Here is an 18705-nt window from a genome sequence, read left to right on the forward strand (position 1 = left end):
TTGGAGAATCTATGCTACCCACCACTCTCTTGCGCGATAATCAAGGTGTCATACAAATTGCTTTTAATCCTATTCACCATAGTCGCACAAAGCATATAGAGATTGATCAATACTTCATTCGGCAAAAGATTGAAGATAGAGAAGTTGCACCTGCTTATGTTCCTACGGCTGACCAAGTGGCAGATTTGTTCACTAAGGGTCGTACCAATATGCGTTTTTGGTTCTTGAAGAACAAGTTGTCCATGTTGCAAAACCATGCACAACTTGAAGGAGGGTATTGAGAATGTAGTGTACAGGTCTAGTTCTAGACCCAAAATGATTCTTTTGTATTGTATTTACATGGTTGGTATTATCGGGTCTGGGTTGACAGACCCAATCCAACTTGTATCATATATATAACATTGAATATAGGGCACAACCTCTCATTGAGAATCGTGTCAGTCATTGCCGCCTCTCCTTCTTGCAAATCCCTTTCTCTTCTGCTGTGGATGAAGATCTGGTCGAAGGTGCTTGACTTCTAACAATTTCTACATATTCTAATTTCAAAAGAAGACATTCATTTTTAATATAACCCTTTTAAAACACCTACCATACATATAAAGATAGAAAAGCTAAAGATACATACCGGAATGCAAAATCCTCGAATCCATGCTATTCATTAATACGAATCTTTTTCAAGACCATGATGCCTTGCTCTGATACCATGTCACAAAATGGCATGGACCTCAATGCACTCTATAATGAACTCCAAGAATAAAAACACAATGCATTTGGATAAAAACATAATAACTAAAATAAAACACAATAGAATGTGAATGAATAACTTCATTAATAAAGAACATTAAAAATACAAAGAAAAATACATTTTAATCATCATTACAATACACTCAAAAACACACAAGAAGCTTAAAACTACCCATCACTCTCTTACCTTACAAAGGCACCCATATTTATAGAGAAACGGAGGAAGAAAAGAGATTAATGGAGAGAAAAAGGGAGTCCACATTAGTTTGACTAGCTGTTGGACCTAGTCCAATGGCTAGATTTCTAGCCGTTGGACCAGCAGTCCAACAACTAGTCTAAGTCAACCACAGTTGACTTAACTTTAAAGTATATAATATATATACAAGTATATATATATATGTATATATATATATATATTAACAATATTTGGGTTATATCATTTGAACATCTAAGACAAGTAGTTTGCATTGTATGCTGTATCTTAATAGCCTTTAGTTTGCAAACTTAATCTGTTGAAGTGATTATGTCACTATGAGAAATAGAGATGGTGAAAAGCCCTTCATTTTCCTTGTTAGCTTCGAATCACATCGGCTACTGCTGGATTTCTGGTTTTGACTGAATTGCCTGTTGCAATTTTACAGGTGGATTAAAGTGTTAATGCAATATTTGATACATTGTTTTTTCTTATTTTTAGGTCTTCAAAGAGAATGCACTTGCTGATTATGATTTTTTCTTTTGGTGTGACTCAACAGAAAGATACCTATTCATTCTTTGTTTTATATATTTATTTCTCTAGTAGCCAACTCTCATATCTTACTGCGAAAGCTTATCTTGTTGTTTCAGGTGCTAACAGTGTCTGCAGATAAAACTGCAAAAGTGTGGGAGATTGATGAAAATGGAAATGGTAAGGTGAAGAAGACACTTACTTCATCTGATTCTGGACTGGATGGAATGCTAGTTGGTTGCCTGTGGCAGAATAATCATCTTGTCACTGTTTCCCTTGGTGGCACTATTAGTATATATTCAGCCAATGACCTAGAAAAGATGCCAGTATCATTTTCTGGGCACATGAAGAGCGTCACTGGTTTGGCAGTCACCTCTGAAGGCAGCCAGAATATTATTCTATCTAGCAGTTATGATGGGGTGATTGTCCGATGGATGCAAGGAGTTGGATGTGCAGGAAGGTTACAGAGAAGGGAGAACTCTCAAATTAAATGTTTTGCAGTGGTGGAAGGAGAGCTCACCACATTTGCCTTTGATAACAAGGTAGCACCATTTCTTCATGTACATGTAGTAGTTGCCTTTATTTTTATATCTTGTGGTTTGTGTGCTTGCACCATCTTTTTGAAGCTGATTTTCTTGATGACTTATGATTGCAACTAGGCTGGAGAACATGATGATGTGTCTTCCTATTATCCAATATGATCACTGAAATGAATATATTTCAATTCAATCTTGCACCTTGATGGGGTAGGAAATTTACACACTAGCTAAAATTACTACTCAATGTTGAGTCAGGCATAGTAAGCCAACAAGATCTTGTGTTCTAAATAAAACATGTCTTGAGGGAAAAGACTGACTAGATGTTCATTGCAATTGAATAACAAGAAAATGAAATCTTGCGTTGATGGAGAAATGTTAGATCCCTCAATATAGAAATGGTACAAGAATGTGCTTCACAAAAATGCCCTTATGTGATATTACAGAAGTAATTTTGGCATTTTAGAGAACAATGGAGTGAAAAATATAAAATATATAAAGAATATGAAAAGTGAAGTTATTGATGACTAGTATAGTTTTGTGAACTCCATGTATAGTGAACTGTGATAGTGTTAATAATTTTCTCCGGTGGTAAAGGAGCTTGATTGTAAATTATATTTTTATCAATAAAAAATGTCACTGCCTTTAAAAGTAGAACTACAAACTGCAAAGATTTTGTCATAAAATATGACAAATATTGAGATTAGGGGTGGCAAAACCTGACACGACCTCCCAACCCGACCCGCCAACCCGCCTTTTAGGCGGGTTCAGGTTGGGCTTAAACTAACCCGTTTAATAAACGGGTCGACCCGCCTTGATAGAAATCATGGGTTCCTTTCTTCATCTACAAGCAACAACACAACATGGGGAGAGAGAACGTGGCTGTAGCAAAAATCCCTAATCAGGGTATTCATTTTTGCTTCTCTGATTAAATACACACAAATACAATAGCTAGGGTATGAAAATACCCATTACATGTTATGATAAAATTATAGCATGCCATTAATGAAACATTAATGAGCATGTGTTTAAAATGAAAGGAATTGGGTCTGGATTCTGAGTTCCAGACCTTATACTAAATGACAGTATCTTTTCACCCCCCCTCCAGTTGTACATGGTTTTGGACCATGAACATCCAAAATCTGTCCTTGATAAGTCCTTTTGTAAACAAGTCAACAACTTGATCAGCAGTCCGCACGTATTCTGGTTCAATTTCCTTCTCTTCAACCTTTTGTCTTACAAAATGTTGATCAATTTCAATATGTTTGGCACGACTGTGGTAGATAGTATTGAATGACATGTTGATAGCACTTTGATTGTCACACAAGAGAATACTTTTAGAAATCGATTCTCTTCTGTCAACAGGTGTCTGATCCATGTTACTTCGGCTGTAGTAGCTGACATTGATCTATATTCATCTTCTGTGCTCGACCTGGCTATGGCTTTTTGTTTTCTACTGCTCTAGGAGACAAGATTTAGCCCAATGAAATGCAGTATCCTAAGACAGACCTACGTTCATCTGGATCTCCTGCCCAATCTACATCTGTGTAAGTAAGGAGTTCATGCATGGGATGACCAGGCATACTCTTTCTGTACAGAAGACCATCTCCAATAGTACCCTTCAAATATTGAAGAATGCATTTAACGGTTTTCATATGCCCAATATGTGGTTCATGCATGAACTGAGATACCTGATTGACAGAATAGACAATGTCAGGCCGAGTGAAGGTAAGATATTGAAGCATTCCTACTATCCTGCGATATCCTGTAGGATCCTCGTACAAATCTCCATCTTAGCAACTGAGTTTCTGATGAAGTACATTGGGTGTGCTGAGGGGCTTACAATCTGTCATACCTGCCTTGCTAAGAACATCAATGGTATACTTATGCTGAGTAAGCGTCATGCCTTAAGGAGTCCTGTCAACTTCTACTCCAAGAAAGTATCGCAGTTTACCAAGATCCTTCATCTTGAATTTATGATTCAAAAGTTCTTTAACCTGTTCAATATGTTCATTAGAGTTACCTGTAATGATAATGTCATCAACATATATCAATAACAGGGTAATTATATCTTTGCATTTAAATATGAAAAGAGAATGGTCAAGAAGAGACCGACTAAACCCATATTTTTCTACTTCAAGAGCGAAACTGTCAAACCAAGATCGAGATGCCTGCTTTAGACCATATATAGCTATCTTTAACCTGCACACGTATTCTTTAGAGTTCCCTTTTGCATACCCAGTGGGCTGCTCTATGTATACTTCTTCCTTCGGAGTTCCATGTAGAAACACATTCTTCACATCCAATTGGTTGAGAGTCCACTGGTGCTCAACAGCCAATGATACTATGATGTGGATAGTTCCCATTTTCACAACTAGAATAAAGGTCTCATCATAGTCTTGTCCTTGCTCCTGTGTGAATCCTTTAGCAACCAGCCTTGCCTTATATCGCTCAATAGCACCATCTAGCTTATACTTTATCTTATAGACCCATTTTGACCCAACCACATTCCGATTATGTGGTCTGGGAACAATATCCCAAGTGCCAGACTCATGAAGAGCCGCCATTTCGTTGTTCATAGCTTTAATTCATCTCTTAGAATTTATTGCTTGATAAAATGTTGTCGGTTGATCTTCCTTGCCCAAAGAGGTTAAGAAAAGTTGAAAATCCATCGTGAAGTTATCATAACTGACCCACCTATCAATAGGATGCCGAGGTCGGGTAGACCTTCTGTGAGCAAGTGATTGAGTGGAAACATAAGGAGAATTATGCTCCTGATTAAAGCTGGGAGGTATCTCCTTCTCACGTCGAGAGTAACCAATGCCTTTATACCTTTCGGGGGCCAATAGTGATTCAGACGTTACACTTTCTTGAGTTCTTTGCGCAACAGTAGATACGTTTCCCTAGTCTCTTTGATTACATTAAGAAGAACATACATTATCAATACTAGAAAAGAGATCTGAGTTCAACCAAGGGTGATAAACTTCAATTTCAGGAGGAGTGCTAGCATTATGACCAAAATTTGATTCGTCAAACACAACATTTCTGGATATTTTTATGCGCTTGCTCACGGGATCATAGCATTTGTAGCCTTTGTAATCATCAGCATACCCCACAAATCTACACTTTAAGGCCTTATCCTGAAACTTGTGCCGCATTGAACTGTCAACATGAACATAACATACACCCGAATACACGCAAATCGTGATAATTTGGATGCACACCATGCAAAGAGAAATAGGGTGATTTGTTCTCTAAGATGTTCATAGGCAATCAATTTATGACATAGACAGTTGTGTGAAAAGCCTCTGCCCAGAAGGTAACTGGAAGGTTACTATCATGCATCATGCTCATTGCACTCTTGACAATATGACAATGCTTCCGTTGAGTAATCCCATTCTGTTGAGGTGTGTGAGGGCAAGACACATATCTACTTATTCCATTTGTTTGGAGGAAATTTATGAAGTCATTTGAAGAGAATTCACCCCCTCCATCACATTGGAAACAAATAATATTCTGAGAGAATTGGTTTTGAACAAAAGAATGAAAATTCTGAAATAACTTGAAGGTTTTAGATTTACTTTTCATAAAGAAGATCCATGTATATCGAGAATAACTGTCAACAAATATGAGATAATATCTAGTGCCATACATGGAAGGAACTGGAGCCGGGCCCCAAACATCAGAACATATAATTTCAAATGGTCTTGAAGCTCTTTTATTAATGGAATGAAAAGGAAGAACATGACTCTTACACTGAAGACAACTAGAACACTTTTTATTATCGACACTTAAGTCTAGACTTGACTTGGGAATAAGACTACTTGAAACAAGCTTATCAATAAAGCGACTACTACAATGACCCAGATGACCATGCCAAAGATTCGACTCAATACATTCAGAAAGATTAAAAACACTGTAAGACCCGCAATTTTTCAGAAAATATCTGAATAAAATTCATGAGGCATTTACCGGTAAAAATAGCATTTCTTCTCAGAATGGAGAGAAATTTGAGGTCATGTCGGACCATAAAAGCCTAAAATACCTCTTTTCTCAAAAAGAACTCAATATGCGGCAACGGCGATGGCTGGAATTCCTCAAAGATTATGAATTCACGCTTTCCTATCACCCTGGAAAGGCGAATGTTGTAGCAGATGCCCTTAGTCGCAAGACTGTTGGCACTCTGGCCAGCCTAACCGGACAATGGAAGTTGATGGAGGATTTCGTCAAGTGGAAGCCATTTTTGGCTGATTCAGGTAGAATCAAAATGTCATGTTTGACGATCCACATTGAGTTCCTCGATCGCATCGTAGCCGAACAGTTCAAGGATCCCCAGTACTTGGAATTAAAAGCTCGTGCTGAAAAAGATGATACTTTCTTTCATTTGAAAGAAGATGGAGGAATATGGATGGAAGAGAGAATTTGGGTTCCAAATAACCCTGAGCTAAGACAAGAAGTACTCCAGGAGGCCCATAGTAGCAAATATACTATCCACCCTGGGGGTACGAAGATGTTCCGAGATTTGCAGAGAAAGTACTGGTGGAAGGGTATGAAGCGGGATGTGGCTACGTTTGTCTCGAAGTGTTTGATCTGCCAGCAAGTTAAGATCGAACATCAGCGCCCTGGTGGAAAGATGCAACGGATCGAGATTCCAGAATGGAAATGGGAAGGCATTACGATGGATTTCATCGTTGGATTGCCTCGATCCAGGAGACAACATGACTCAATATGGGTGATCGTGGACAGACTCACCAAGTCTGCTCACTTCCTGCCAATCAACACTCGATACTCAACTGAACGATTGGCGGAGATCTACATTCGGGAAATCGTTAGACTCCATGGAGTGCCGATTTCGATCATATCCGATCGTGACCCGAAGTTCACCTCTCACTTTTGGGAGCAGCTTCAGAGAGCCCTGGGGACGAAACTCAAGTTCAGTACAGCATTCCATCCCCAAACAGATGGGCAATCAGAACGAACCATACAGACTCTTGAAGATATGCTAAGAGCCTGTATGCTGGAATGGAAAGGTGATTGGGATTCCCACCTAGCGTTGGCTGAATTTGCTTATAATAATAGCCACCACGCTAGCATTGGGATGGCGCCGTATGAAGCCTTGTATGGACGACCCTGTAGATCACCGATCCATTGGGGTGAAGTGGGTGAGCGAACCTTGGACTCGCCCATTGTGTTACAGCATTACACTGAGCAGGTCCACATGATCAGAAAGAAGCTACTGGCTGCTCAGAGTCGACAGAAGAGCTACGCCGATCAGCAGCGTAGGGAACTCGCTTTTGCGGTTGGAGATAAGGTTTTTATCAAGGTCTCCCCAACCAAGAGTGTGTTTCGTTTCGGAAAGAAGGGGAAGCTCAGCCCCAGATTCGTTGGTCCCTTCGAGGTTTTGAGCCGGATAGGAGAGACCGCCTACAGAGTAGCATTGCCACCGCAGTATACACAGATACACAATGTATTTCATATGTCAATGCTTAGAAAATACGTTCACGACCCTTCCCACGTCATCCAACATGAAGATATTGACATCCAGGAGGATATGACGGTGGAAGAAAGGCCAATAGAGATCATGGACCGACGGGAGCAAGTGCTAAGGACAAAGGTCATTCCACTTGTCAAAGTAAGATGGCAACATCACGGAGTCGATGATTGCACTTGGGAGCCCGAATCGGATATGCGGGATAAATATCCTGAACTCTTCACCTTGTACTCTTAGCTGAATTTCGCGGACGAAATTCCTTTAAGGGGGTAATGATGTAAGACCCGCAATTTTTCAGAAAATATCTGAATAAAATTCATGAGGCATTTACCGGTAAAAATAGCATTTCTTCTCAGAATGCGAAACGAATCAATTCCTGCGAGCCAGTTATACTTAGGATATTCGTCGAATCGCGAATATATGCTCAAACACTCGGGAAGCCATAACTTCCTAACTAAACGAAATCAATAGATTCGTACGAGCCAACTTTCTTAGTTACGTCAATACGAAGAAAATGGCGTACTCAGAGTTTTTCGGAAAAAATCGCCGGAAACCCGAAATTCTTGCGGGACCCACGGAAATATTGGTGGGACCCACAGAAATATTCCTCAGAAAATATCTGGTGGGACCCACAAAAATATCCCATGGAATATCCAAGTGGGCCCCACACCAAGGAACCTCTTGGAATTAAAAAGAAGCCAAGGGGGTAGTTTGGGCATGAGAAAACCCAAGAGGAGGTGGGCTTGGGCTATAAATAGCCCTCCCCACTCTCTCTCTTCTCATAAAAATCGACCCCCCCTCTCTCTCTTGCCTTCTCTCTCTCTCCTAAACCTCCCCTACCTAGCCTAGCCCACCTGAGCCCACCTGACCTGGTCTGAGCCTGCCTGACTTAGCCTGAGCCTGCCTGACCTGGTCCTAACCCACCTGACCTGGGTCTGAACCCACTTGACCTGGTCCAAACCCAGTTGACTTGACTTGAACCTAGTTGGGTTTAAAGTCAAAGTCAAAGTCCTTTTTGGTCCAGATTCCGGTTTGGATTTCTGAACCCAGACTTAGCCTACTTGAGCTGAGTTCGAACCTACTGAACCCAGTTGACTTGGATTGAACCCTGTTAGGTTCAAACCACTTAGGTTGAGTAGCTTGACCTGCTCTACCTCTTTCTCAACTAAGTCAGCTTCATCTGACTTAGTCTGACCTCTCGAAGGAAGGCTCGAAGCCAAAGAAGCAACCCGGAGCCGTTTCTTCCACGATTTGAAGTAAGTTCGCTTCATTAAACCATCTCTCTCAAGTATTTGATTGTTTGTATATAGAATATACTTTCTGAAGTAGTATCTTGCTTTAGTTCTTGGTTGAGCCCTCTAGGACACTTCGGTGTTCACGCGCTCGCCTCGTAACTATCGTCGGATATATATGTTCGAATACGCAGTATATGCGTTCTTCAAAATAGTATCTCACCCTAGTTCTTGGTTGAGCCCTCTAGGACACTTCGGTGTTCACTCGCTCGCCTCGTAACTATCGTTGGATACAGATCTAGGTGTATATCTGCTGATACTGCCGACGCGTCTTATATCGCACAGGCCATGTAATTTACCTTTGCCGTCGCGTCGTATGATGCCAAGGCTCCCTGCTTTCTGTACTTCCGATTACTGTACTTCCGATTATGCATTTACTTACGCCGTCGCGTCGAACGATGCCAAGGCTCCTTCTTTCTGCAATGTATTTACTTACGCCGTCGCATCGAACGATGCCAAGGCTTCTGCTTTGTTATATATGTAGAATATTTCGTTCAGTTACACACCCTGAACAATAGTATATGCATTTCCTTTACGCCGCCGCTGTATAAAGCACAGGCTTCTGCTTATATTACATATATGGCGCGTAAGTGAGCGTTCAAACGGAGATCAACTCCAAAATCGCCCATGCGATTCCCTTACCGCTCCTCGTACAAGATTCTGCTTGACGAATGAAGCCCCTATTGGAAAGGCTTCGCCTTTTGGCAAAATGCTCTTTACGTAAAGACTAAATCAATTACGTATGGCCTAGCTATGGCCCAAGGTTCCTGCAACCTTGATGGATGCAAAGTACGCACAACGGTGCGCATCCATTTCCCGAGTTAAGCGTAGCGATTTCCCACCAAAGAGGGGAGATGCCGCTGAAATGGATAAAAGAAACGCACGCTTTCTCCGTAAAAGAGAGGAAGTGCTGCTGAAATTCCTGAAGGAGCTAAGAATGGCTCAGAAAGAACGTAGCAGAAGTGCTACCGAGTTATGAAACGCCTTCTACAATGTAGAAAGGTTCGTCGCACCACTGCCGGTAGAGCAGAGAAGGTGTTGACAGAATGGTTGGCAGAAGAGCTGCCAAAACCAGTTAAGTGGCACAATGACGTCCTTTGTTGGAACGATGTCAGAATGACTCGTCTCCCTGACACCTGCAAGGGCATCATACTTGTAAGAGCCGTTGCGCCAAAGTAGTGGTAGCGCCTTGACGAGGTCCTGAGCTCGTTGCGTAAAAATACGCCGAGTAGCCGATCCGTAGAGATCGAGTCATGTGCATGCTCATTGAGAATTATCAGACAACCAGACTCGTAAGGGCCGCTGAGCCGGAGTGTGTTGTTTCCACCGAAAGAGGTGAAGTGCTCGTCAAAGCCGAAGTGCCGAGAGCAGAGTTAAGCATGCATATGAATAAAACTTTTGTTCCACGGTGAAAACCGTGTGGTTGATTGGGGTCGGGTACATACTTCTCAAAGGCTGCCCTATAGGCATGCAATGTTCGTCAAGTAATTGTAAGACCGGCAGGCCCCTTTCAGAATTTCTCACCGAGGAAGACGGTGATGGCGCAGCCTTGAGTGACATATATTTCACCCGAACCTGATAGAGTTCATTGATGGCCTTCGTCACTCAGAGGTATGGAGGTCGTGGTTATCCTTTAATATCTAAGGATTGAACCCAACTACTGCAGTAGCAGAATGCATTCGGATACCTAGTAAGGATCTCTTCCGGTATGCTGTACCGTCCTACTAGGGGGATGGGGTCAACAGGCCTCTGGGGTATCTAAAATACATAGAATAATCAACCCCCAGATCGTCGCGTTGTCGCCCAGATATGAGTCCCCTAAGCCCAGGGGGAGGTGCAATTATCGAAACAAAGCATTAGCTTAGGTACAGCGCTACTTTGAATGTATGAGTGGATGACGTTGTTGAGTCAGTCCTGCATAACCTTTGTGAAGGTGTCATGGTCGGTATACTACTGGACCGATTGGGAAAGAACCCCATTGATATCCGTACGACTAAGTGAAGCTCGGAGAGCTGTCCTTAGATTCGTAGGATACGGATGTGCCAAGCATAAAGGCTTGAGCTAGACATCCATTCGTGACTCTGAGGAAGTCAAGGCTAAGTCGTAGAGACTTGAGAGGTTATTCTAACTCACAGCCCTGAAGAGGCTCATGCGAAGTCATGACGACTTGCGTGGATGTTCAACTCATAGCCCTGATGAGGCTTGTGCGATATACGCTAAGTCATGGAGGCTTGAGCGTCGTATTACGAACTGCGACCCTGAGTGGTCTATGCATTTACTTGAGTTGAACAGATAGGTGTTTGCCTACTTACCAGACCATCAGTGGTTCTGACCCCGTTTAATGGGGATTTCAGGTGTTGAACCTGCGTGGCGATATGCGGAGCAAGGCGGCATCAAGTTCCAGGGTTTCTCTAGACAGAGTTGTACTGCTTCCTTTTTATTGAACCTACACTGCTTTCCTAAGCAGTAGTGTTGTAATAAACATATGTTTTCGATAAAATGGAACACTTTGGTGGTCAATGAGTTGCTTGGCCACATACCTGCAACGTGCTCGGAGTTTTCTAAAACTGACGACTCATTATCGTCTTATTCCGCTGCTAAAAGCTTTTCTAAGTTCCGCTGCAATGAAAAAAAAAAAAAAAAGAAATTCATGAAAATTTTAACTTAGCTTTGTTTTGGAAATCCGGGGCGTTACAAACACTCTCAGTAGAAACTGAAGATGATGATGTGAGCTTCAAGATGGAATCAACAGGTTGAACACGAGAGGAAGGATTCTCTTGGAACACGTACATATTTCCTTGACGTTTTCCTTCAGTGAATGTTTCTCTCGTTTGAAGGTCCTTAACACAAACAGAAAAAGGAGTAAACTCAACTGAAGCATTAATGCCATCTACAAGTTTAGAGATAGAAACAATATTTTTCTTGATATTAGGAGCATGAATGACATTTGAAAGTGCAAGAGAATAGTTGGACAATGGGATTACAAAATTTTCAATGTGCGAAATATGGTGGTGAGACCCATCTCCAGTGACTATACTATTTCTACCAACATAAGAAACAAGATTTAGGAGCTTACCAGCATCACCAGTGACATGAGTGGCTGCACCCGAATCAACATACCAAGTACCTTGATTATTCTGTTTGATATTCAATTCAGCCAAGGCGAATAATAGTAACTCTTTGACTTCTCCACTATTTTTCAATGTATCTATTCCCTTTCTTGTCTCCAATTGCTTTCCTCTATTTTGCGGGTTAAACCAACAATTTGCCTTTATGTGTCCCTTTTTGTTACAGAGAAAGCAGGTAGGTATTGTCCTTTGCCTTTGCCCATTGGGAGGAACATTGGGTGTAGGTAGTATTCCACAACTTCCTTGTCCATTTCTTTCTTGACCCCATTTGTCTCGAAAATCATACCTACCACGTCCTCGCCCATAGGCAACTCCTGTGGCAAGAACATTGTGTGCTCCAACATGAGCATGAGTATCTTCAGAAAATCCTTTCAACGTCATCTCATACTGTAAAAGCTTGACACGAAGATCTTCAAATGTAGGTAAATCTGGCAAACACAATAAGGAAGTAACCATCATATGATAGTCCAACCCCAACCTACTCAAAGTTTGTCGCACCATATCTTTGTCACTAACAGGGCATCCCACAATGGCCAATTGATCTGTAATAGTCTTCATTTTGTTCAAATACTCCATAATAGTCATGGAGTCCTTTCTTAGCATTTGAAACTCTTTCTTTAAAAATAATACTCTGGCCTGAGAAACTTGAGAATATGTTTGAACCAGTCGATGCCATAATTGCATTGTTGAGCATGAAATGAAATGGGGATCTTCGAAACACGAGCTTAGATTAACAAGGGCAAGTGTCAAGAATGACACTAAAGCATAACCCTTAAAAAGGGTATAACCGGAAACAAAATAAAAACAAAAATGTATTATTTATTGATATGAAAAACCAATTGCTTAAGAAGCATTGGAATGAAATACAAGAGGGGCTGCACCCCTTTATATACACAGCTGAAAGAGGACTCAATAGAGCTGTTGGACACAGTCCAACAGCTCTATTTAGAGCTGTTGGAATGTGTCAGTCCAACAGCTCTATTAAGAGCTGTTGGAATGTGTCAGTCCAACAGCTCTATTGCTAGTCAAGTCTGGACAGGACTTGACTAGCAACAGTCATTCTAGTTCAAACTGAACTAGATGACATAAAGACAAAAAATAAAAATAAAGGAAAAAAAATACAGAAAAGAAAGAAATGAAAAATGTATTTATATATATATATAATAATAATATAATATTATTATATATACATATGTGTACAGTTTTACATTTTAACACTCCCCCTCAAACTTACGGTACAATGAGCGAAAGTTTGTCTAAGAGAAAGTGAAATCGGGGAGCAGCGAGAGGCTTTGTAAAGAAGTCTGTTAACTGATATTCTGAAGTGACATATGGCAGATCAATTATCCCGTGTAGATATTCCTCTCTGACGTAGTGACAATCCATTTCGATGTGTTTGGTGCGTTCGTGGAATGTTCTGTTACTGGCAATGTAGATCGCACTTTTGTTGTCACAACACATTTGTGAAGCCTTTGTTGCTTCAGCTCCCATGTCAGCAAGCAGTCGTCGGAGCCAAACTACTTTCATGGTCGTGGTTGCCATGGCTCTGTATTCAGCTTCGGTGGATGAGAGAGATACCTTCTGCTGCTTTTTACACCTCCACGAGATCAATGATTCCCCTAAAAAGACACAAAAGCCAGTGGTTGAGTGTCTGTTATTGGGATCACCTCCCCAATCAGCATCAGTATATGCAATTAAATCAAGAGAAGAGGAGGAAGATAAGAAAAGTCCTTGTGAAAGAGAGGACTTGATGTATATGATAATACGCATGACTGCTCCCATATGAACAGAAGTAGGAGCATGTTGAAATTGACTTGCTGTATGAACAGCATGTGCTATATCTGGTCTGGTAATGGATAGATAGGAAAGTGCCCCGACAAGCTGTCTATAAGGAGTAGGGTCTGCAAGAAGTTCTCCATCATCAATCTTCATTTTAACATTAACAACTTCTGGAGTGTCAACTTTCTTATCATCAGTAATACCAGACCTGAAAACAATATCAAAAGCAAATTTAGTCTGAGATAATAAATATCCTCTAGGAGAATAAGCAACTTCAATGCCTAAAAAGTATCTCAACAAGCCCAAATCAGTCATTTCAAAATGAGATTTAAGAAGTGTTTTGATTGTTTCAACTCCCTGTTTATCGCTTCCGGTGATGATCATATCATCCACATAGAGAAGAAGCACAATGATCCCTGCATCAGAATTCTTAATAAACAAAGCAGTGTCAGTTAAACAGAATTGAAAACCAATATCAATCATAACACGACTAAACCTATCATACCAAGCTTTTGGTGCTTGTTTAAGTCCGTAAAGAGTTTTTTCTAAGCGAAGGACTTTACCCTTAGGAATACTTAGACCAGGAGGGGGTTCCATGTATACTTCTTCAACTAGCTTTCCATTTAAAAAAACATTTTTGACATCCATTTGAAAAATAGACTATTTTTTGATAGAAGCTAAGGCAATTAAGGTTCGGACAGTAGTCATACGAGCCATCGGAGCAAAGGTTTCTTCATAATCAATCCCATATTCTTGGGCATAACCTTTGGCTACTAAACGGGCTTTATATCTTTCAAGAGTACCATCACTCTTGGTTTTAATTTTATAAACCCATCGACATCCTATAGTTTTCTTCCCTGAAGGAAGATCTTGAATATTCCATGTAGAAGCCTTTTCAAGTGCATCTAATTCAGCTTTCATGGCTTCTATCCATTTGATATCATTTTTTGCTTGAAAATATGTGGATGGTTCTTCATATGAGCGAATTAATGCAATAACTGCCCTATATGTGGGTGAGAAAGACTCGTATGATACAAACCAGTGGCGTAGCTAGGATTGACGTGGGGGATGGGCAAACAGGGGTGTAGCAAAAAAAAAAAATGGCGTGATAGTCGGGGGCTCGGGGGCAGCGCTTCCGAAAAAAAAAAATTGAGATAAAATAAAAAATGGCTACAATTATTAATAAAAATCTATTTTATATGGACAAATCAAACTATCTGCTGCAGTCAGGGCTGAGCTGGGCTAGGACTGGGCTTTTTAAAAAAAAAAAATTTAACTGTTTCGAGAGGCAGGACTGGGCTACAGCCCATTCCTGCCCCCGCCCCCCCCAACTCCGCCTCTGACCACCAAGATTGGCCGTAGAACCCCGAAAAAGCTTTAAGCTAAAAAATGAATACATTTTTTATGACACCGATGATGACCAACATGCACCATATGCAGAATTCAAGCAAAAAGAGTATAAAAATGCCTGTTAGACAAAAAATACAGACGCCCAAATATTAAAATCTGTCAATGGCCACAGTTACTCACTACAAGAATCCTAGACAATCGAGAACAAGCAATTCACTCACCAACTATCTGGTAGATAAAGATACGCTATCCATTGCCTTCGTTACATTGATAGACATCCATACCTTTTTTTAGCAGCAGGCACAAAAGGAGAGTCCTATGCACGCACGATGACCAAGAAAGGATAGCAAGATTGACTCTTCCAATGAGGTTGCGCCCAAAAAGGAGGAAAGAAACTAGACCCACGTTCAGTTGTGCCCCAAAAAGAAAGGATCAAGAACCAAATTGAAGGATTGGCCTGTATTGCTCCTGTAGAATGGATAACTGGATACTGTATCACCAGAGCCACTGAACATGAACAAAACCCACCCTCAAATTTAGGAGATAAGAGGGTCTTCTTCAAACTGCTAGCGATGGTTGCCGGAGATTGGCAAAGGTCCGACTGACTGCGACACCGGTGCCTCGCGTCGCCGGAGATTGCAGCCGAGAGGGAGAAGCTCGGAGGGTGTTATCGTCGTGAAATTTTTCCCCCGCCTTCCCTTCCTTGCGGAAGAGAAAAAGAGAGAAACGCTTTCGCGATTCAAACTTTGACCGGATTTTGGAAATTGTTTTGAAATACTCGCCTCCGTTTTTGAAAATTGCGGGAAAATCCATGGGATGGGGCTCGACCTGTCGGTACGAGGTTCGACCGTTCCTGCCGCCTTTAACAGGGGTAATCGAACCAAGGACCAAAACTATGCTTGACTTAGTTAAATTATCGAAGTTATGTTCTATCCTAAATGCACAAAGAATTCAGGCATGTGCTATGAGATTTTGGAAAATGTAAGTTGGAAAACATGATGTATGCTTAGAAAATATTTGGAGTTAAAAAGATTCTCTCAGGAAAAAAGCTGAAAGTCAATTTCTCAGGAAACTCAGATGGAAAAGATTCGAAATCTCAGGAAAGTTCATAAAGACTTGGGAAAATTATGAATGGTTGGAAATCCTGGGAAAATGGAAGTGATTCTTGAGAAAAGATGAACCTTTTGAAAAGGGAAGCACTTCTTAGGAAAACTTGGACTTTGAGAGTTTTCTTAGGAAAATGGTGGAAATTCATAGGAAAGCTCATTGGAGAAGGAAATTCAAAACTTGAGGAATCGAAATCCTGGGAATTTTACCTTTTGAAATACTTGGAAATCGATTTTGGATCTTGAAGAAAGATTGGAAAACTCTTTTGAATATCTTAAGAAAATATCATTTTCCTGGGAAAACTGTGGAAAAACTTGTCTTTGGAAAACCGATTTTGAAAAATCCTTAGAATTTCTTGAGAAATCGATTTCTTGAGAATGAAGTTTTCTTGAGAAAATCTTGAGAAAATCAATGATTTCATGATGTAAATGTCATGAGTGAATGAACGCACTTTGAAAAGATTTTCTAAGAGATTTGTCGGAAAAATATGCATTAAGTCAAGATAAATCCTTCACATATCCTGACTGTGGCCATGAATATGTTCAGAATTTAGTTGATTTGATGCACATGATTTTGAAAACTTTGGAAATATGATGTGCATTTTAAGATAGCCTAAGAGTGTAGGCTCAATGTGACTAGTAGAAAGATGACGGATCTGGGTCTCGTCCATATTCCGACTAGGGCCGTAAATATGGATCCCACCGAGTCCATCAACTCCCTAAGAGTTGGTGCACGTGCCATTCGTGAACATCCATAGTGCTTTTGAAATAAAATGCATGAATCATATAATCAGGATATTGCATAAATTCAAACTATATGACATGCATCCTAGTCTAAGCAGGAAATTAAATCTCTTATTCCAAAATTTACATTATTACATCACTAAATAAAGGAAATAAAAGAAATTTGCAGACTTCAGCTCCTTCTTTGGAATGTCCCTGCCAAGCTTGAAATAAAGTTAGCTCAAATATGTGGGTTTTTCCAAGATTTTCCAATAATATTATGAAATTATTGGACTTAATTGGATATAAACCCTATTCTCATGCTTCCTTGATATTTGAAATGATGAAAATGCAAGAAATTCAGTGGAAAACAGTTTGAAATTCGGAATTGGGGTCAAAATGACCAAAATACCCCTAAAATTAAAGTTACACCTTTAAAATCAGGGTTTTTTGGAGGAAAACTTAGTAAAATTGGGATTTCGAAATTCAAATTGAATTCAATGATGATGAAATGCAATATGACATGCTTCTAAACACATTAGGACAGTAAAATCAGAATTTGGTATTTTGCAATTTATCAAAAATAGCGATTTTCGCTTGTTTTTCGCTTGGATCTGGGTCCTGCGGGACCCTGTTTTGGTATTATGGATGATCCGAACCTCAAATGGATTCCAAATTGCACCAAATTCGGTATGAAGCATCTAAACACTCTGATAAACAGCCTAGAATGCTAAAAATCATGAAATGATATGATTTAAATGCCAAAATTCAAAGAAAGTCCTAAAATGATGGATTTTGCCTATGGATCCGAACCAAATGCAATGCCTAATATGATAATGCAAGATTTATACCATGGAAACTTCTGATATTTTGCAGACTGCTAAAAGACCCGAAATGAAACATTTTTGGTTTTTACAGCCTTGGGATTTGAGCCATGGTGAGTTCAATAACAGGGATTTAGTTCTGACAGAGGTAAAATCACTCTAATCTGATGTAAAATACCAAACAAATACAAAACAGCTATGGAAATTTATGAAATTGATCAGAGCTATGAACGACACCTACATGAACAACTTTCATGTTTATGACTTCGGCATTTGATCAACAGAAACACAGAGCAAAATATAACTATTCCTGCCTAAACTAACAGAACAGACAAATGTAGCAAAACAGAAGGCTGACAAGAAAAATCCGAAGCAGGGGTCAACACTGTTCTAAAAATTACAGGCTTTCAGATTCAAACATAGGACATCTCGGACACCACTTTCCCTTTTTATAGTTTCGGATTTGGAGCAACACACAAAGAGAAACCATAGCCCTAAGTCGATCCAAGATCTCAGAGGCCCAAATTAGGCTCTGACATGTGTACCGACATCTCGGATTTTTGTCAGACATTAAAAAAAATCAGAAAAATCGGATAAAATCATATTACAAACTAGACATTTTCCCGAGTTCCAAACATCTTTCGGATCGGAAATCGGATCTCCCATGAGGGATATCTCGATTTTACAAGTCGGAAAATGATTTTCAAAACGTATCCCGGGTAAAAAAACCCGACTTGCCATTTTGAATGTTTACCGCAGTAAACAAATTCAAATGCCTCCGAATTTTTGGCAAAATTTTAGGGACACATAAGGGCGCATTCCGTGATTTTTTTGGGATTTTTAATAAAAAACAAATGCATGAAATGACGTGTGGACTGACTGACAAAAACAGAGACCTACTGAAAATAAGCAGAATTGAAATAAATGCTAAATTAATCCTAATTAATTCATGAAATATGCTAAATGAATGAAATAAAATGCAAATTAAACCTAGCTAACTATATGAAT

At 40.1% G+C, this 18705-nt stretch overlaps 1 protein-coding gene across 1 annotated transcript in view; it reads left to right on the forward strand.

Annotated features, from left to right (window-relative positions):
- Positions 1-18705, forward strand: part of LOC149829698 (actin-interacting protein 1-2-like) — an 82417-nt gene that overhangs the window by 33252 nt on the left and 30460 nt on the right. Inside the window, exon 4 of the mRNA XM_090015259.1 lies at positions 1588-2010. Coding sequence (XP_089871385.1) covers positions 1588-2010 — 423 coding nt within the window. The remainder of the gene's footprint in view (positions 1-1587; positions 2011-18705) is intronic.

This window comes from Nuphar pumila, chromosome 8 (assembly GCF_984573655.1).
Source record: "Nuphar pumila chromosome 8, dmNupPumi1.hap1.1, whole genome shotgun sequence".
Classification (NCBI taxonomy): domain Eukaryota; kingdom Viridiplantae; phylum Streptophyta; class Magnoliopsida; order Nymphaeales; family Nymphaeaceae; genus Nuphar; species Nuphar pumila.